A 20,923-nucleotide genomic window follows, 5' to 3' on the forward strand; every position below is an offset into this window, starting at 1 on the left:
TGATTTCCAACTAGTACATCTTAGTAGGGAAACCTATCCGTTAGTCTTTGCTTCTTTTTTTCTCCATTTTGTTGCCATCATTGTGTCAAGGAAATATGTTGAAGTAAGTTGGGGAGTTTTATTTAGACACAAGTAGTGCTTTGCAGTTCACTTGGTTGTATTTCATTGATCCTTGTTTAGTTTTTTTTGTTTTTGCCAGTACGTTTTTCAGTTGATGCTGGGGAATATTCTTGGGATTTTGATATGGCATCGTGACCATGCATGGTGTGGCGACAGTTGACTTGCCAGCATGGGTCTTGTGTGAAACGGCCTGTAATCCTGTACGTTTGCTTATGTTAAAAATAAAGATGTTACATTCCCTGGCTGCCCTGTGAGCGCCAGTATATATAAATATACATATATGCAATACAGTCCTCTATAATTAAAGACAAAAACAAGCGGGGTTGTTTTCTGTCAGTCAGCAAAACGGGCGTCCGTCAGCAATGCTGACGGAATGTCCACCTCTGCTCATTCCATGTTTCCTAACTAGCAGCTGTGTATACATTGTTACTTCTGAATCCATGTCGCAGCGTAGTTCATTCTTGTCCAACTTTAATGTCCGTGATGGTATTGTGAATACATAAGACAGTATGACTTTAATAAAGCGTTTCAGTTGTCAGTGATAATGTGCGCGTTGAATAACAATATTTTTTGTGTTGGTTTTCTGGCTGTCCTGTAAAAGAGTGGCGCGACAGGAGGGAGACATGGTGGTGGTGATCCGGTAGGAGGAGACAAGTAACATCTCTTCCGCGCTTTTTTGCCACCAAACTATCCTCGATACTTCTGAGTCAATTGCATAAAAGCACAATAGCTTTAAAACAATGTATCTTCCTTTGGTTATTTAACTCCAAAAGGCGGAATCTGCGACGTAATTCGAGCACCTCCTTTATGCATTGTCGTCCTGGGCCCCAGCGTACCGGCTCCGGCTCCAGCCATGGCGGCCAGGCATACTGCCGCTGGCGGCGGTGACACAACGGACGGCGAAATGAGAGGTAATTCACTTATTTAACACATTTCACCCAAGTTTGATCATTCCTGCATTCGGTCTCAACTTCATATGTATTTATACGATGAGCGTGCTTAACCTTGTTGTTACGCTTGTTTATTCTGCAGCGGATGACCGTAACTTTGCGCTATTCCCAAAAGTAGGTCAGTAGATCAGTAGAGCAAAGTCACCCTCTCGACTCTTTATGCTACGCTTTGCTATATTTCATATTTTCAGAGTATTGTGTGGAGTAAGACCGTGTCAGCCTGTCTGTTGCTACAATTATTACACTTGAAATGAAAGGCGAGCGGTTTTCAGTATCCTGAAAGGCGAGCAAATCAAGCGAATGTTAGCTTGGCATTGTAGCCAGGCCTGTTTATCGGGTCTCAGAAGTCCCCATTTTTAATTTTTTTTTCGACATTACAGTAACCGAAGTTAGGGCTGACACACCATGGTCTCATTGTCTTTTAAATACCACTAATGCTAACCTAACGTTTATCGTATGTAGTCCGTCGAACTAGTTCGCCCTTTTATTCAATTCGTGGTAGCGAAGAGCAACCGGCTTAAAGTTAGCAAAACCACAACGCTGGGTTTTAACATTAATGGACAGTACTGTCAAATTTACGCTATTAATGTGCGGCCCCCAGCTCTCTGCAAAAAAAAAAAAAAATATATATATATATATATATAACATGACGTATAACGATTTTTTTCACCTGAAATGCAAACATGATTGTCAATGTATAGTAAGTATTCTGTTGGAAACGTATTATTCACTGTTAAACCTCACATGGATTAAAGTTTGCCAACCTTCAGGAAATGTTTGACATTTCTCACAAACATGTCTCAAAGGCATGCAAACATACATTTGGTTAAGTCCCAACTGCTTTGTTTTTATTTTCTACAGAATATCTTAATATAAGGAATTTAAGTCGCATTCCCTCTTTTCTCTCTTTTGAAGCTGACTGGTGTTACATGATATGTGTTTCTTAATTCATATTAATTGAAGTTACGTCTTCAGTCACGTGCTGTTTCCGCTGAACGTAAAAATTCCGATCGGGTTTGTGTTTCGGAGGGATGGTGCAGAGTGTGTCATCTATGTAAGAAGCATAACATAACAGCAACAGCACAAAGTGTGTTGATCATGACCAAAGACCTCTGTTTGTTTGTTATGGTGCTTACATTGCATTGTCAAGATTTGCTTGTTGCGATACATGAGAGAAGCTTTATGCGCTGACCAGCGCAGTTGATGAAATATTAGTTATATACACCAATTAATTGTAAGAAATTGACAGACTTTATTAAATTCATAATACCTTAAGGTGAAAATTCCATTCACACGTATGTTAGCTTTTTGTTGGAGGCCACACCTGCAGGCGAGCAAGGGGAGCTGGCTGAGTGGAGGTGTGTATAAATGCAGACTGTTTTGGAGGAGTACTGTGCCTTGCTTCTCAGGCAAGTGGTCCATACAGATGAAATACTGCAATGTTATTTGGGGTTGGAATTAATTCATTGTACATTACACTATATGTCTGGTGGGTAATTATTAATTGTTAGAACAACTAGGAAGTAAATCTCCTTTGTTTCACCAAGTGTATGATTAATGCAATTTTTCCCACCATTATACATTCGTAACACTCTTGCTGCTGATTTCTTGTCATTTTAGTCTGATTTAATGTGGATTATGCAAAAACTGTGCTAGTCTAGTCTCATGTGGTATTTTCATGGTGCAACTAATTGATTTCTAAGACCAGTATTGTTGTCTCACTGTAACTATAGCCGTGTTTGCATGGAGGCTTGTATTTCAATTCGAATGGATTTGAATGGCCAAACGGATTGAAAATGGTATAAGCCGCAGTTTTCTATGTTGAAAAAAAAAAATAGTTTACTGCATGTACAGAATTTTGTCCTGTGAATACACATAAAGTTACATAAACAGACAAAACAGTGCCTTTTAACATGGCAACTACTTTGTAAATTAAACAGAACAGCCCCAAGAGAAAAAAACAAAATAAACAAGATTTAGTCAGCGTATTTTCTGAACTATAGACCACTCCTACCGGTGAAAGAAAAATCCACAGAAAAGCCGCACCGTTGTATTAGCCGCACGGTTCAAAATCTAGGGAAAAAGTAGCGGCTTATAGTCCGGAAAATACAGTACAGTAATACCCCGCTACATCGCGGTTCACCTTTCGCGGGTTCAGTGCTTCGCGGGTCTAAAAAATATTCGGGGGCATTGTAGTTTCGCCGAGCGGCACGAGGGGGCGCTGGAGCGGTTAGACGGCCGGCGTGCGCCGAAGAGGAGAGTGGACGAAGAAGAGAGTGGACGAAGAAGAGCACGTTCCCCCGGACACGATTGGTGGCGACGTTTCGCGCGGTTCGGACCGTACCAGAGTTCCGGCCGGCGTGCGTGGCAGTTAAGCCGTAGAGGAGCACCTTCCCCGGGCACGGGCGGTTCCAAGCGGCCCCTAAGTTTAACCGAATGGAAGCTCCGGAGGAGGAGGGCGGGCGTGTGTCACAGTTAAGCCGAATAGGAGCACCCCTTCCGCCCGGGCACGAGCGGAGTGTGAGGCTGTCAGTTATGAATGAATAAATAAATAAATGAAGAATGCCACCTTTCATTTCACTGTCATGATCCGTGCCTGTCATGCCGCGTGTGTTTTTGTTTTTTCAGCTGTGTGGGCGTTCCTCCAGCGATCGTCTCGCGCCATGCCGTCAGCTGCTGCGAGACGCGCTGATTACGCTGACTATATTGTGATAATAATAACTATCTTTGTATCACCACCTTTTTTCCCGTGTCTGCGTTTGGAGAGTCCTGCTCAATCCTCCAGCTCTGCTGGAGGATCATAACATTCACAGGGCACACCGGACGGCGTACCAGCAGGTAAAAGTCGAAGTAATACAAAAAGAAGTAATTTGAATAAATACGAAAATAATGGCTGGGGAATAAAAAAATAAGTTTTAATAATAATTTTTTTTTTTGTTATAACATGAATTTCACTCTCTCTCTCTCTCTACCCATATATATATATATATATATATATTTTTTAAGCATTTTTGAAGGTGCGCCGCTACTTCGCGGATTTTCAGTTTTCGCGGGTGGTCTCGGTCCCCATTAACCGCGATAACCGGGGTATTACTGTACTTCTCTACAGTTAAAGGGGAAGTCAACCCCAAAAATTACAATATGTTATATGCAGGGCCACTAGTTGAAACATGACATTCTGATTTAATATTGCGTTTGTGGAATAGGAATTAAGCAGCAAATTCCACCTCATTTTTTTTTTTTTATCTATCCATCTCAGGGGGCGACCATTTTGTCACTTGCTGTCGACTGAAAATGACATTAAAGTTGCTCATGTAACAACCAATCACGGGTCAGCTTCAGAAAACGAGTGAGCTGTGATTGGATGTTACCTGAGCCATAAGCAACTGACTTGCTGTTCGTTCTCTCTGAAATGAGCTTCCATTAAATGTCAGGCAAGCACCCTCTGTCCATTTTTAAAACCCGTTTGAAGACACATTTTTATTATTTAACTTTTGACTCAACATGAGACTGTCACTGTTCTGCTGTTCTTCTGATATATATTGTAAATGTGTTATGTGTTGTAATTTGTGTTCTAATTACTTGTTAATTTATATGACGGCATATGAAAAGCACTTTGTTACAGCTCGAGCTGTTGTGATATTTGTTATATAAATAAAATTGTATTGCATTGTTATAGCTCTCTAATCTCGCTGCACACTTGAGTACAATGACAATAAAGGGATTTCTGATTCTGATTCTGATATATTGTATTGATGTCATTTTCAATCAACAGCAAATGACAAAATGGTCGTCACTTGAGATGGATAAAAACAGGTGGATTTTTCTGCTTAATTCGTATTCCACAAATGCAATTGTCATCAAAATGGAATATTTAGACCTGTGGGGTGTATGGAGCGTACTGTTGTAAAGAAAATTTGGGGTTTGACTTCCCCTTTAAGGTGTATGAATATTGAATGAATACTAATGTAAGTATCAACGGCATTGCTATGGGTCGCATCTAATCCAAATAAGCATTATTGCTCTAGTGGAGGTGAAACTGGACATTACATTTCACAAAAAAAAAAAAAATTCCAAATAGGTTAAAATAATCACTAACTACATTGACCGATTTGAAATACTTATATTGTGAATCATTTATCAGCCATATTGCGCAGCCCTACAAAGCACGTTATGTTTAAAAAAGAGTTTATTTTGATCATTGTTGCGTTGACTTCTTCAGGTCTCAAGATTAAGTATTATATTGTCGCTGCCTTGTGGAAATCTTCTATGTCCTTTTCAAGAGATGTCTGTTACTAAGTGTTCTCCACAGGTGAGGCACGATATTTAAAAACAAAATTGCTTAAATTCAACCCTTTTCCCTCTGGTTTAATAGTATAAAAAAAAAAGAAATGTACATTTATTGATGTCAACCTATTTTAAATATTTATTTCATGAAATGCTTTTCAGCCATATTGCCCAGCCCTACGTATCTAAAGGATTTATTGGGCCTGAAAATAATTGGTTAATATCATAACCGATTGGTTGTTGATCATTGTACCTCAAGTCAAAATACAGTGGAGTTTTTGTATAAACCAACTCACTGTGTTAACCATGCTACCTGACAAAGTGAGCTTGTGGAGTTGTAGACAGCAGAGACAATTTACTCCTAAGTACAGCAGATGTTCGTTCAAGGAGTTAATGAATGGGCATGTTAATCAGTGCAGAAGGTAGAAGCCAGGATTATGCACATCGGGATGCCCAGCCATTTCTGTAACCTGTTTCTCCAGCAGATGATCTGCTAATTGCTATTTGGGTCACAGTGTGGAAAAGAGCGAAAATAGATGTCATGGATAGCTGCAGCATTTGGTTTATCTCGTGCTGTTCTCTCACGTTTCGGCTGAGTCACTTCTGTGCCATGCTAGCACACGCTTGCCAAATACTTGTATTTAGTTCAAACTCGGGGAGGGTAATCCAGTAACCCTGAAACGTCCTTTTGTGATGTTTAATCTATTCAACTGCAATGTTGTGAAATTCAACATGTACTAAATGAAGGCTCTGTGAATACATACGTTTAGAATTTAGCAGGAAAAACCGATTACACACAATGTCATTTTATCCAGTAAAAATAATTTATTGGAAGGCCAACAGAATGTTGGGGGATATAATGAAAACCTCTGAAATCTAAACACTGATCTGCCAAAACAGCTGTGAACTTTTTAAACATCACAATCATCAGATCAATTAGTTTACCAATGCACCCACTGTCTCCAACGTTCCGGAACCTTTTGAAAGTACTATTCTCAATATTCAATTTGTAATAGCTAGAAGATTCATAGATGTATTTATTTTGGGAAAAAAATCAACTGTGTTGAAGTGGACTATATTTGAATACATATATAAGCCATTATGGATGGGCATTTTAGTGTTTGCATCGTGTCGTATAACCGAAGAGCGCCTCCACAACTGAAGCTCAGCTTTAGTATCCCGCTGGCCGTGCCTGCATTCACTCGTCGACATCTGTGGCCAATAATATTCTGACATGCAAGCTTTTCTTAGAACGCCCCTTAAAGTATGATTTTGTATTTTCAGATGGAGGGAATATAAGGAGAGATCATGCGCGGTTTGTTGAGTAATAGATGTTCCTTTCTACTGAGCTATGAAAAGTAAAGTAGATGTTCATTCTTAAAGGGACGCTTGATTGCAACAACCTCCAGGTGTGTATGGAGGTTTATCCCCTCCTCTCCCCTTTCTGACTAACAGTAGGATAACTGCACGGCTAAGCGCAATAATTAGCTCCTGGCCGCTAAAACAAAAGGTCTCAGCACAACAAAATTAGCTCCTTACTATCCAACTTGGAGCTCCATATCGTAGATGGCTGTTGCCTCTCAAGCCGTTGAATATGTTCATGTCCGACACCGCTTGCAGTGGTGCGACTGAGTGGACGTCAATTTCAGATAAAGACCTCATCGAACACCATAGGTGGTCTTTTTGAACGTTCTACATCAAAGAGCAGCATATGCTTTTGCCCGGGGCCGCTTGCAGATTATTAAAGAGGGGATTTGCCCAAGAGTATCATCCAACCAATCCTAAAAAAAAAAAATTGAAAAGAAAACTCATTTGCAGGGTCGCCATGTCTTTTACTTGTAAATTTTCTTGTCGCTGGTAGTGAAAATGAAAATCTCCCGGCAGTACCATCCACCTGTAATTTGCTCTATTTTTCCCCAGAAGATGTACTGGTTGAGGAAAACCAAATGAACTGCATCCCTCTGCCTGGCCTGATGACATCCTCGATGGGTGGCATATCTCTGAGCATGGAGATGCCCAGGAAGCGAAAGGGCAGTGTGGACAACCAGTAAATATAACTATGCTTTCGATTTGTATCTTCTAAATGTGCATGAATGACATTGTTGCCAATGATGCTTGTTGTTACTATCTCCTCATTTTCTTAGGGAAACAAGATTGACCTCCATCATCAATGCCGATATGGAAGAGGACCGAAATGAGTGGGTGCTGTGCGCGTGTGTGCGTGTTGGCGCGTGTGCGTGTGTATATTTGTATGCACAGTATCCATCTATGAGTCGATATACGAGAGTTTAACCAATAGAGGGATTTTTGGGTTGAGGGACAAATACAGCAAAGGCGCTCCCCCTCTGTGTTTAGACTGCATGCACCATGCAGAAGCCTGTGGGACGCGTATCATGGTAAATCAATCCTGTATAAATTGAATAAATAGTCTCAGTCATGGTGTGTACTTTGCCACGTTAACGAACACCTACTTTAACTACCAGTGATTGCAATCTTAAAATGTGGGTGGGGAAAAAAGCATAAAAATGGTGTTACACCTAGAAACCATTGAAAATAATTTACCTACAAGGACATGTTAAACAAAGGAGTCTCCTCTAAATAGTATCACGGGTGTCTTCAAAATTTGAATAAATCAGTCTGCCTATTTAAAGTGTGACAATTAGTCCCTGCTGTTTGGTGACGTGGTGTGTACCACACTTAACATGGACCACACATGGTTTGTATTTTGCAGTTGTTTGTCACGATTTTACATGCACGATATTTCAAATTGCAATTTCTTTGTTTTTGTCTGCAGTTCAGATGGAGAGGATCAACATGCCAAAATGAAATGTTTCAGGTAGTAAATACCACTTCTTACCCTACATAACATTGAAAAAATGTAGAATGTGCTATTCCGCTAGGGGTGTAAAATAAAACTTAATGGTTTGTCTTTGCAGAGAACCACATAGCCAAATTGAAAAACGAAGGCGGGACAAAATGAACACGCTCATTGACAAGCTGTCAGACTTGATCCCAACATGTAACCCAATGTCTCGGAAGCTGGACAAACTCACAGTGCTCAGAATGGCCGTGCAGCACCTCAAATCCCTCAGAGGTACCACATATTACTTGGCCCATCCATAAATAAAAAGCAAGCGATTTAATAAGTATCTGAGGAGAAAATTAATAAAAAAAATAATGCTACACACACACACCCACACACCCACACACACACAGCTAAACTAGTCTGGCATCCGTATCCGTCAGCTGGGAGGTTTCAGGCTCCTGACAAGAATATGTTGCTCCGATAATTTGGGGCAAGAATTGTCTCTGATGACCTAGGCGCTCATTTCGGAATGATTTTGAATTCCCCCTCGTTTCAGGTTCTGGAAGCTCTTTTTCTGACACTAACTACAAGCCATCATTCCTGCCTGATGAGGAACTCCAACACCTTATCTTAAAGGTAAAAAAAAATACCTGGTGTCTGAATTTATTTGCACTAACCTGTCATGCTCTATTCTAATTAGAGGTGTTCCGATCAGAGTTTTTGGATGCCAATTCCAGTACGGATCATCCATGATTCAAATAGGCCAGTACTGATTCCAATACAGAATATATGAATTAGCCGCACACCCTCAAATCATATCAAAAGCTCCACATGGCAGCATGTTTGTTTGGTTCACCGCACGCCTTTGCAGTATTAAAGAAATCGGGCGGGGACGCTACACTGCACACAGGCTGGACTCTTGTTGGCTGCAAGCTGCAAAGTGCAAACTGAGGGTGACCGTTTTCTTTTCGATTGGCAATGAAAGGCCTTGATCGACATGCCAATCACATACCTTTCCGCATAAATCGGCCATTAACAATTGGTGACCGATTGATCGGAGCACCACTAATTCTAATTCAGGGGTTTGAATGCTTTTCATTCTACTGTAACGTCTCCCTGACATCGTTATAGTGTTTTGACAGTGTTATCACAGTGGCGCATCACATCCTTCAGATTTTCTCTTTTTTTTGTTGTCGGCAGGCTGCAGATGGGTTCCTGTTTGTAGTCGGCTGCGATCGTGGGAAAATTGTTTTTGTCTCTGAGTCCATCACGAAGATATTAAATTATAGTCGGGTAACACTTGTTTTTGTTTTTTTTTTGTTTTTATCTACGCTACCTGCAGCATGTGAATCTCCTGAAACACTAAATGGGTCGCACCTAATAACAAAGAGTACACATCATTAACCAGCAACAACATAATGACCACAACAGAACCAAGATATCCAATACAAGCGCTTCATCAAATTATTGTGCTGTATTTTGATGATGCAGCACAGTTCTAAATTTCGGCAACCTACAACAATAATAACAATAATAAACATATTGCTGAGTTAATAATTGATGATGTCCAACAAATAATTGTGGAATATTTTTGTTAAGGCCAAAGAAAATCATGAAACTCATATTGGATATCATATTGTGCAAGTTGTCATAATGTAGTGCCTGGTCGGTGTATATAAAGCTATTATTTTATAATAGAAATAAAATTAATCCTTCATACTCGACACGTCTGTTTACTTTTCCCATTAATTTTTAGATTTAGTAGTGTTCTGGGGGGGTGAAATGTACACTCACTGTACTCTATGTTATTAATTAGAACTATGATATGGATTATGATTTCTTGGCCACCGCAGTAGGTCAGTTGATGCATTCCTTCCTCTCCCTGCAGGTGGAACTGATTGGACAAAGCTTCTTTGATTATGTGCACCCTAAAGACATAGGCAAAGTAAAGGAGCAGCTCTCAGCCTCTGAAGTGTACCCACGGGAACGACTAATAGATGCAAAAAGTAAAACAATTATTTCCGTTTCTCAAAGCGTGCATGTGAACATGCAGTATGTGATGTTGTCGTATCTGCAGCTGGTTTGCAGGTGCAGGCTGACCTCCCAGTTGGCGCAGCACGACTCTGTTCAGGTGCACGCCGCTCCTTCTTCTGTCGCATGAAGTGCAACAAAAACTTGGTCAAAGTTGAGGAGAAGGAATTGCAAGCCAGCACCTCCAAAAAGAAAGGTAGGAGAAATAATTCAGAGAGTGAGTTTAGCAAAACAAAACAAAGGCATCCTCATTTTTCATTAGTAGCAGGTTTTAAGACCCTGCTCAGTGAACAATGAATGTAAACTAAAAAGGGTGCAAAGCAGGAAAGGCCTGAGAGTTCCCTGACTATAAAGAAGTCTTATGTAAGGTGACTTATGTTGCCACATTGTCTTCAAAATATGAAGTAGAGCTGCATGTACAAAAATATCAAGACATCTATTTGAATCTGATCTGTGTCTGTGTGTACGTAGAGTCGCAGAAGTACTGTACAGTGCACTGTACAGGCTACATGCGCAGTTGGCACTCTAGTCTGCTGGAAGCAGAGGGCGAGGGCGATGCAGATAAACAAGATGGCTCTCACTTCAGCTGCCTGGTGGCTGTGGGGCGCATCCACTCCCACGCATCTCCCCAAGTTAATGGCGATTTTCGGGTCAAACCCACAGAGTTCATCACACGCTATACTATGGATGGCAAGTTCACCTTTGTTGATCAAAGGTAAACTGGAATTTGAGTGGAAAACTTTTTGATTGCACAAACCCCCTACCCCGAAATTTAAACATATATCAGTATCCATATTTACAAATGAACCAGATTCAATTACTTTAGTGCTGAATGTTGGCACTGTGTGGATATTTGAGTCATATTTGCTTTAAACATTCCTTTACGCTGCCATTACTGACAAGTGGGATTCTAATAAGGGGTGTCTCTTCACAGAGCAACAACCATTCTTGGTTACCTTCCCCAAGAATTGCTTGGTACTTCATGCTATGAGTACTTCCATCAGGACGACTTAACACATTTAGCTGACCGTCATCGAAAAGGTAAATTACATTTCCTGGTGGTTACATTCCTCTTCCGAGATGGGGAGTGAACCATGACAATACAATCCCTTTCCTCGAATCCTAACTGTTTTCCCTCTTGCAGTGCTGCGAAGTAAAGAAAAAATCGAAACAAACCGCTACAAGTTTAAAACAAAATATGGCTCCTTTGTCACACTGCAAAGCCAGTGGTTTAGTTTTGTAAACCCATGGACCAAAGAAGTTGAATATATTGTGTCAACAAATACAGTCATATCGTAAGTAGATATTTCACGCATTAATGTTTATTGCTAAAACACCAGCTTCTTCAAAAGAGCTCTTCTTTTCACTCACTACAGGCATGATCAGAGCCGAACAAGTCGGGCAAGGAGCAAGACTGAACACTCGTCTAAGGCTGTTGGAGGTCAGTTAAAATTGCTGGCGTTATTGTACTGTTTTATCAAGAGATATCTGAGTCAGAGAAGGATGCTCAAGGTGCCTGTTTTGTCATCGCTCATTTATTTTAGATGATGCAAAGAAATCTCTTCCAGTTATACCCGGCATCTCTACCACGCCTGGTACCATGATATATGCTGGAACCATTGGGACTCAGATTGCCAATGAGCTGCTTGACTTTAATAGGTGAGGATCATAATATTCAGGGGTGCACATAAGGGTGCTCAAATGCGCATTCGTACCAAAAATTGTTAGGCGTGCTCCAGATTCAATTGCTTTTTTGTTCCAACAATGTTGCAGCCATAGTGAATGCGGCTCTTTGCCCATAGTCGAAAAGTCCAAGTCTAGTCAGCAGCCACAACGATTGTTTCCTAGAGTTGACTGCAGTATAAAGGACAATGAAATAATCAACGTGGATGTACATTACAGTATTAGTTGCGAAAGAAATGACAGAACCGCACCCACATTTTTTATGTCCACCCCTGAAAATCGTAAATGGTTACTTATCTCCCACCCTGCCCCACACTCAAAATTATTTTTCTTTACTTCAGTTTCCGCGAATGTCTGCTGGTGTGATTTTAAGTTCCCATTTTATGTGCTACTTTAGAATGAACTCATCACCCTCCAGTGGTAATGTGAGCCCATTTAGTCTGCCACTGGACAAATCTCCACTCACAACTACTCCAAACCAAGCCAACAACAATGTGAGTGAATTTTATACTCTTCATTCAAATTCAGTTTGAAAATACCTTTGGGTTTCTTTTTTAATAAGCTAATATTGCATTGCTTTCATCCGTTAAATGACTATGTTTTGGGTTTTTTTTTATGGAAAAAAAGCAGTGGTTTGCCAGACATGTTGCTCTCCTACTTCACCTTTTGGTTATTGCAGATTGACTCTCCTGCGGATTTTAATTTGTGGCCATAACTTCATCTATTGCAATTTTACCTCATTATTTTGCCGGTTTTCTTGCTATTTTTCCTCCTAAGTTGGACCAGTAAAGAAAACATTAGGGTATCGTTCAGTAGTTTATTCTGGTGAAGAAGCAACAACGGCAGGAGTCATGGCCACTAACTTTTGGTTTGCGGCAACAAGAGTTTAATTGATAAAAATCATAACTTTATTGTAGTTATTGGCCAACAGTAGGTCATTCTCATCCTCTGCCGGGTGTTGCAGAGCGCAAAGCCTGCAGCTCAATATTTGTATTATTTATACGTACTCGCTGGCACCACACTGGTGATGGTGGTCTTGGCCAAACTGAGTTTGAGTTGCCATGTTCTTAGGTATTCTGACAATAAAGCCATTTCTTAGGCAGTGTGGTCTTCAGCTCAAATTTGCCAGCATATTGGTGAGAAAACGCACCATGTGTTTGTCTGGCATCTTCTTAAGAAGCTTTAGTACAAAGCCTTGATTCCACACTCTCAAAGCTGTTTTCAGTGCCAATGGTCAGCTTGATTACTTAGTGAGTGGTAGATCTTTGTTGAAAGCCAGCTTGTTGTTAAAACGGCTTGGGATCAGCCACTGAACCAAGTCTGCTGTTCCTTCATGCTTCCATGTTAGATGTTCTATGACTGCCCAATTTGCTTTAGTAAGGCCTTCCTCATTTAACTGCAATAGTACCACACCGGCCCGTCTAATGGACGGGTCTGCCCGTACAACAGGGATTGGTTGTTCTCGCAGACTCTATAAACATGGGTATTTCCTTTTACCATCTCTCTCTGAGTGTTCATATTCGCTCTACAAGGCTGGAGGTTACCAGGGCTCACCATGTGGAGATTGTCGACATGATCCCTGTCAAGTGTTTGGTTTCATGTTAATAGAAAGTACAGTGCGTGTAATTGGAGTTGTTGCTTTTGAATTACCAGTACTTCAATCAAAACTACTGTGGCATTATATGACGTGGCATTTTAAAATAAAAAAATATTGATGTGATTTTTGTCATGTTTGGTTATAGATAAAATATAATTGCTTACAAATATTTCCCCACTGATTTGCTGTTTTCAGCTTGTTTAATAGACATTCTTGACCTTTTTTTAAGTGGACCGCTGTCCCTCAATTTTGTTGATTGCAATCTTTGGTTGAAAAGGTTTGAACATAATGTAAATGAGAGCGCTGTCTTGTGGTGTTGACTCGAGTAGCTTTCAGACGTTGGAACACTTCCTCATTCTATTGAATGAGAAGTTCTATCTGAGTACAGTTGATGCATGATATAACTTATGGCGGACTCATTATTGTGTTAAATTAAAGTAACTTCGTGTAGTATCTTCACATTCAGCTTGTCCTGTTAGATGTGTCATTTTCTTTGTTTTGCCATCATGCCTTTTGCTGTGTAGGTGCCAAATGGGGACGCGACAGAGATGGAGATGTCAGAAAAATCCAACTCAGAAGATGACCCCCCGGGAGCTCTTTTTCCTGGAGGGGAGACACTAATGGGTACATTGTATAATCCCCGTTCCTATCCTGTTTTTGGGGTCATTCAAACACCAAAGTTTTTAACTCAATATCCATTCTTTTTCACAATCATCCGTAATTTGGTGTCTGAAAGTGCAAACCTTTGAAAACAGCTGCATGAGGCAGATGATTACCGCCTGATTTCGGACCTCGTTTAAGGAGCAATAGGGAGATGCTTCTGAGCAACAGTTACCCCGGTTGCATTTGCATTATTTGTTTCCCTGCCAGTTTTTAATACATTTCATATCGATTAATCTCTTTAAAATATCTCAAGGTGCTTGTTAGGGATGTCCCAATACATTTCCACTAGAGTAATGCCCTATTCCGATATGATATTAGCAGAAATGAATCTAATTTTTTTTTTCATATAAATTGTTAAGTGACTTGATCAAGTTATACTATTAAACCGAATAACAATAGTCAGCAACAGTAGGTATGAGAATATCTGACCCATTTATTCCAAACATGGAGTGCAGCTGACTATTAAAGGGACACTTCACTGACGTTAACATTGGCACATGTAAAAATGACATCAGTACTACAATACCCCCACCGCCCCATCATATCCTCACAAATCTTTCCAACCCAAATTATTTTCACCTCAATAAGCTTGTTGTTTCTCTGAATCCACTGCAGGGGACAACTCACAGCTCGACCTGGAGAGCGTGGTTGAACCGGGCCTTAGCAGCCTTAGCAACGACGAAGCAGCTATGGCAGTGATCATGAGACTCCTGGAGACAGACTCGAACTTGGGTGAAGGCGAGGACTTTGAAGAGATGCACTGGTCCTTATAGAAGCCACGGTTGAAAGGAGAGACAGTGACAGAAATGCCCTGTCAGGTTGTGTATTTTATTTATTAAGCAATCTTCTGAGCTGCGTGAACGACTCTCCTTCACAGGCAACTGTGTCACCAATGATAAGGAACACCGGCTTTTCTCTGGAGGATGTACATTTGTCTCCAAAGCCTTACCGCAATCTGCCTGCCATGGAAAATGATCATTGACCCGTTAACTCACTCACTGCCATTGACGGATAAATACGTCAAAGATCCATTTTTTTCCGCTCGGCTGATAGTGAATGAGTTAATAATCAGTGAGACCTCACACACTTGGCAAATACATTGTCTAAAGGACATTGTTGAAAACAAACAGGAGGCTTTGGGAGTCCTGCTTATGTTTTCCACCTACACTTGAACACAAGATGGGAGTGATGCAAAAACAATGCACTGAATTAATGTTTTTTATTAATTTTTTTTGTTACATTGAACTTTGATAAAAATGGAGCGATGCTGCTCCTTTTTGTGAAGCTCACCCTTCCTACTTTTGCCTCAGAGCAGAAGTTTTTGTCACCGTTCTAACTCCCTGTGGGTTTGTGAACATTGCAGTACCCAGATGTGCAATTCATAATGGCACTTAAATAGACATTAAGAGACTATGGCTCAGCAATCACCTCATATCTGTCTTATTAAAGCTATGATACAGTTTATTTTTTGAGTACGATAGTATAAGAGGTGAATACTCAGGACTGGTGTGGGGAAAAAGCCACCCACATTTAACATACATAGTCACACAGTTCTTAAAAGCTGTAGCAGTATTAAACATTTTACATTATTCCCCTACATACTTAAACTTGAAATATGTAACTGTTCTGTTCACATGTGCAAGTGCGTTCTTACTTGTAGTCTGCTTTATAATAAGCAGAGTTGGGGTTTTAATTCATGTAATATCAGTGGCAGTCATTTATTCAGAGGTTTAAGGGATTGTATTATGCAGTCATCATGCATTCCATTTCAAGAATGGTCCGTTTTCCTTGTAATCGTCGCTCCTGTTACCATACAGGTCAATTTCCGTTGCTGTACTGTGATCTGACATTTGAATGAGTCCTTCAGTTGCAGTTACCTCGTGTTGTTGAGTCCACGGATGACAATGCACACAACACACTACATGGGAGCGGTTTGTGCGGGGTATTGTGGTACTTCGGACTCACTTTGAGCTGTTGAACCAGATGGTCTTAGATGGGCTCAAGTTGTCTCAAATTACAATGCACTAACAATACACATACACACTATTGTGACAAAAGTATTTGGACACCTAGCCATTACAAATACAAATACTAACCCTTTGCAGCTATCACACTTTCAACTACTCTGGGAAAGCTTTGTACGCGATTTTTGCAGTCACTGAGTCCGTCCTTGCTCAAATGCTGCATATGATCGCAATTGTGTTTAAAGGCCAGAGCTCATACTTCCTTGCAAAACACATACAAGCCTGTCTTTATGAACCTTGCTGCGAGCACTCGGGCAATTGTGTGGGAACAGAATGGGGTCCTCCCCCAACATTAACCCTATGGTTAGAAGCATATTATTTTGAAAAAAACAAAAATAAACACTTGATAGAATGAATTATTACTGAATTATTCTATTTGTGAAAAGTTGTACCCTTTATCATAAAATGAATGCATTTTAAGATCACCCATTACCCTGTTAGGCATTTTGTGTACATGAGTGCAGATAAAAGCCTTTTGTGTTTAGTGTATTGTGAAGGATGAGATGTGTTAAAATACACACATACTGTTCGTGTACCATCCAGTCACAGTGAAACTGATGCGGCCAAAGACTGAGTACCAGCCGAGTTGTATATTGTAATTCCATGTATCCATGCTGCCATTGTACCCACTGGTATCCTTCTGAGACTGTTGAAGGTTTTTTTTTTTTTTCATTTACAGCTGTTTATGAATCGTGACAAATAATGTGTTGCTTGTCATATGCTTGAAATACGAGGGACCCACAGATAGAGGATCTTAACTCATGGACACTCCTGCTTTCGTCCAAAGTGCCTTTGGACATTTTGACGTTGACATGCAATAATCCGGTCGGTGTTTTATTTTCATGTGTGACTCCTCTGCTGACTGAAAGTAGGGCTACTTGTATGATGAGCAAATGCACTGCATTGGACTTGACACTGCGTGGCATGTTCTGCCAGTCATGATTTAAATAAAGCAGGCGTTGTGATCTCATCTTCTCTATTAACTACCTGACCAAATTTGCAGAGCAGGGCAGTTTTTCATAGACAAAAGCTAGTCAATTACATTATACATGTTACGTCCGTTCTAATTCAATCACTGCAATGTTGTAGAGCTACATTTTCCTATTGTTGTCCTCATCCTCCTTTTGTGAGTGATGAACCTTGCAGGAAAGGTTCGTGTTGTACCTCTTACTCAAAGTGACACCATAGATTTTGTTTGCTTTGTATCAGATTTTGATTTTGTATCTGTTCTCTATCCAGTTGCATGGCTAATTTATATGATGTCATGATTGACCAGTGCGTGCGTGCGTTTGTACAACTGACTGCCCCTGCACAGGAACTTTAAGCTTGAATTTGGCATTTGAAAAACATAGTACTGTTTTCTGCCACGTCCTGCCACTCTGAGTTTATTTACTCTTTCATGTTTGGCTCAAGAGGAAGCCTTTACTGTATTTGTCTATGGCATATTGCTGCTACAATTAACAAGTGTGGCATCTCTTACCAGGCCATCTTGTTAATAAATGTTAGTTTACTAAACTCCCGACATGACCCTATGTGCATTTTTTTTCAGATTTTTATCAGAAACTGTAAAATGGAACCAGACATAGTCAAATTTCTAATTACAACTGTAAGTGTTGACAAAGTATTCTAAGCTTGGAACTAGAGGTGCAAATTAATTGATAATTGTATTAATCGATCATTTATTTCTTGTAATCGTTAGATGGCTTTTGTTTATTATTTCAAATTGATTATATTCTCTGAATTTCACCTTATCAACAGTAATATTCTTAAATTGTTGCAGTCCTCCATGAAAGCAGACTGATCAGCTTTGTATTGAATCAAAATAAAAATTTTGTTTTGACTTTGGAATACAATGATCAAAGTTTTTGCCGATTTTCTGAAATGTTACATTTGTGCATTTTCTACACTGTCATTGTAAAACAATGCCCTGTTTTTTGTTTTTTTTTTTAAATTTGATTCCTTGAATAATTGACAGATTAATAAATTACTTAAAATAATCGTGAGTTGCATCCCTACTTTGAAGTTTTGAAAGAAAATGAACATTTTCGTTTGGTTATTTGTTTACAATTCTTCAAATTGAGATATGCAAAGGTATCCATCTTCCTAAAGGGTAACTATTAGTCATGCACTCCAAAAATCTGTCCTTTATGAAAGAGTTTCAAGGACAGTCACCACACCATTTGGTCATGGGTAGGGTTGGACTGGACCTCTGGCTTACAAGGCAGATTCCCGGTGGGCCAGTGTGCTTTGGGGCCGACGTGCTATTTAATTATTTGCCCCCTTTTAACACCAAGAGACCAGCCCCCAATTTAGAGGGAGCAGACTATTAATCAATTTACATTATAGAAAGCAAACTGAACCAATCAACATCAGTTGTTGGCTTTGACTGGCTGTTAGCTAGCAAATACACGAGATAGAGATTCACTATCAGAAAATAAAATGTCATCATCTTGAAAATTACGCTCAGTGAAACCTTGCTTTTAACTTAGCCTTGATCCTGTTTGAATTATGAGTGTGTTGAGGAAGGTTCTGAATATGTGAGCATTTTATTTCAAGAATTTTATTTCTGACTGTGGATAGTATGACAAACAAGATACAGATACAGAAGAGGTTGCGTTTTTGTTTGTTTTTTTATATGCATTTCTTTTGTTACAGGATGGTTTGGTAAATTTCAGGGAGTGTGTGATGGCCAGAGCTGGGCACTTGACCCGTTTTTGCCGGTTCGTCCCCTGCCCTCCGGCCGCTATCTCTTTACCCATCTGGCCTTGACCCACTGACCTTATTCATAAAAATTTTCGGCCCCGAGCCCTCAATCCTAAAAAAAAAAAGACGCAGACGCTGCCGTGTGAGAGATGCTAAGGGCAGAGGTTTATTTGAAGACTATTGTTTGTGTTGGAGATGTGAGACAGATATTTACGTGACGTCAGAATAAGGAAATACAGGCACGCTTGAACGCAGGCTGCTGTCTCACGTCTTTTCATACGCAAACAGTTGGTCGTGGCACTTTTGTTGCATTCAGAGGCAATTTTTGTAATTTGCCCAATTCGTGAGTAGGTTCATCATAAGCATGAGGGCAGATTCGTGGGCCGGACTAAAATCCACCTACGGCCTTTGTGAAGCGAACTCTTTTTAAAAAAATTTCACCCCTCTACCCCAAAAATGGGCGTCCAACAGGGCCGGATTGTCGGAACGTTCCGCCCACAGAATGCACTGCCCAGCTCTGGTTGTAGGTCACATGAATAGGGGAGAAAGTTTTGAAACTATTCCAATTTTCCATCCATTATTCAAGCCTTATTTTACAAAAACCTGAGCAGGGGTTTGTTGACTTTTTATGTCCACTGTATTTATGGTGGTTGACTGGTTAGCACATCCGCCTCACATTACAGAGGTGGAGGGTTCGATTCTGGCCCCAGCCTTCTTGTTTGGAATTTGCATGTTCCCCCCGTGTCTGCATGTTTTTTCTCCGGGTACTGCGGTTTCCTCCCACATTCCAAAGACTTGCATCATGGGTTAATGGACCTCTCTAAATTGGCCCTTGGTGTGATTGCGAGCGCACGTGGTTGTTAGTCTTTGTGTGCCCTGCGATTGATTGGCTGGCAACCAGTTCAGGGTGTACCCCGCCTACTGCCCGAAGACAGCTGTGTTAAGCTCCAGCACCCCCTGCGACCTTCATGAGGGGAAGTGGTTCAGAAAATTGATGGGATTAGGCTTCTTCAGAGCTTGCTGATGATCTGACCATTTGAATCAGGTGTGTTGCAACCAGGAGAGATTGAAAGCATGCAGGAAAGCGGCCCTCCAGGACTGGAGTTCGACACCTATTGTTTAGGGTCACACAGACAATTTTATGCTGTATATGAAAATTAACATTTTAAACAGAACGGTAATGCTATAGCTTTTGGGGTTATTAGAACTGTCCCTTTTTTTCTAACAATACAATGTTTTTCCTTTATTTAAACCACTTTAACGATGTACAGACTGTATTTATGATTCATTTAATCATATGCTAATTCACAAAATTAGGAAAATTGTAAGTAAGCCCCAAGTTTTTAACCATAGTGTATATACAGTCATTCACAAACCAACAAGTAACATTTTTTTGCAAGATAACATTTGTAAATAGTTGTAATACATCCTCTTATCTGCTTCTTTTTGTTTCATCTTTGCCCATCCTTGTTATGTCTGTCCAAGCTGTCATCAGTATGCAGGAGTTCATAGAGGGAGCGTTAAATGATGACTGGATCAGAAAGATTCTGGAATGTGATCCCTGCTGCGTGGGGGTGGAGAGGCCCCTGATGAGGGACACGCTATGATTGAGCTATATTTACGTCTCTATTCAACAACTTTGGATTTAAATAAATTTGTTCATTAATAAGGAGTTGCTGTAAAGAAGACAAGAGATATTGATGCCTGCGTTACATTCCTGTGTTGGTATGCATTGCATTTTTGATAATTAATGTTTGACAAAATCTCACCTGCCATAAACTCACCATTTTAAGGATTGATATTTATTGATTTACGTTGTTGTTTCACAGTTTTTTGTGTGTGATTTTTGTGGAGGTGTTTAGTTGAAAGATACAATGCAATAAGGTTTAAAATGTCACCACATTGTTGTCATCTTCATATAATATGTAGGCCTATGCATTATAACACTGTGTGCAGGTAGCATTCATGTTAAAAAAATGCGATACAACTTCTATGCATTGTTGCAAATGGTTACTTTTTTATCGTTTACGTGCTATGATCGCTAGATGTCGCTTGTGTT

General features: G+C 40.2%; 1 protein-coding gene across 3 annotated transcripts; it reads left to right on the forward strand.

The window, feature by feature from the left end:
* Positions 1–754: 754 nt before the first annotated feature.
* bmal2 (basic helix-loop-helix ARNT like 2) lies at positions 755–18,159 on the forward strand. Of its 3 annotated transcripts, none has more exons than XM_088298006.1 (17): positions 755–1,031; positions 7,278–7,404; positions 7,502–7,555; positions 8,152–8,193; positions 8,294–8,451; positions 8,720–8,799; positions 9,364–9,456; positions 10,052–10,169; positions 10,241–10,390; positions 10,666–10,909; positions 11,129–11,235; positions 11,339–11,489; positions 11,571–11,635; positions 11,739–11,853; positions 12,275–12,371; positions 13,999–14,098; positions 14,753–18,159. In XM_088298006.1, exons 1-17 carry the CDS (start codon positions 974–976, stop codon positions 14,908–14,910), a joined length of 1,917 nt encoding a protein of 638 aa, XP_088154132.1. In that variant the 5' UTR covers positions 755–973; the 3' UTR covers positions 14,911–18,159. The 3 variants fall into 3 exon arrangements, with proteins under 3 accessions (XP_088154132.1, XP_088154133.1, XP_088154134.1); XM_088298007.1 differs by having other exon boundaries at positions 7,281–7,404; XM_088298008.1 differs by lacking the exon at positions 9,364–9,456.
* The last annotated feature ends 2,764 nt before the right edge of the window (positions 18,160–20,923 follow it).

Source organism: Idiotropiscis lumnitzeri, chromosome 6 (genome assembly GCF_059441095.1).
Source record: "Idiotropiscis lumnitzeri isolate Australia: NSW breed Sydney's pygmy pipehorse chromosome 6, RoL_Ilum_1.0, whole genome shotgun sequence".
Classification (NCBI taxonomy): domain Eukaryota; kingdom Metazoa; phylum Chordata; class Actinopteri; order Syngnathiformes; family Syngnathidae; genus Idiotropiscis; species Idiotropiscis lumnitzeri.

Bases quoted from the DNA above. Each gene is read 5' to 3' on its own strand.
- bmal2 (XM_088298006.1), top strand. From the start codon at position 974: ATGGCGGCCAGGCATACTGCCGCTGGCGGCGGTGACACAACGGACGGC. The intron at 8,452-8,719 runs GTACCACATATT...CCCTCGTTTCAG, and splicing joins GCACCTCAAATCCCTCAGAG to GTTCTGGAAGCTCTTTTTCT. The intron at 10,910-11,128 runs GTAAACTGGAAT...GTCTCTTCACAG, and splicing joins TTCACCTTTGTTGATCAAAG to AGCAACAACCATTCTTGGTT.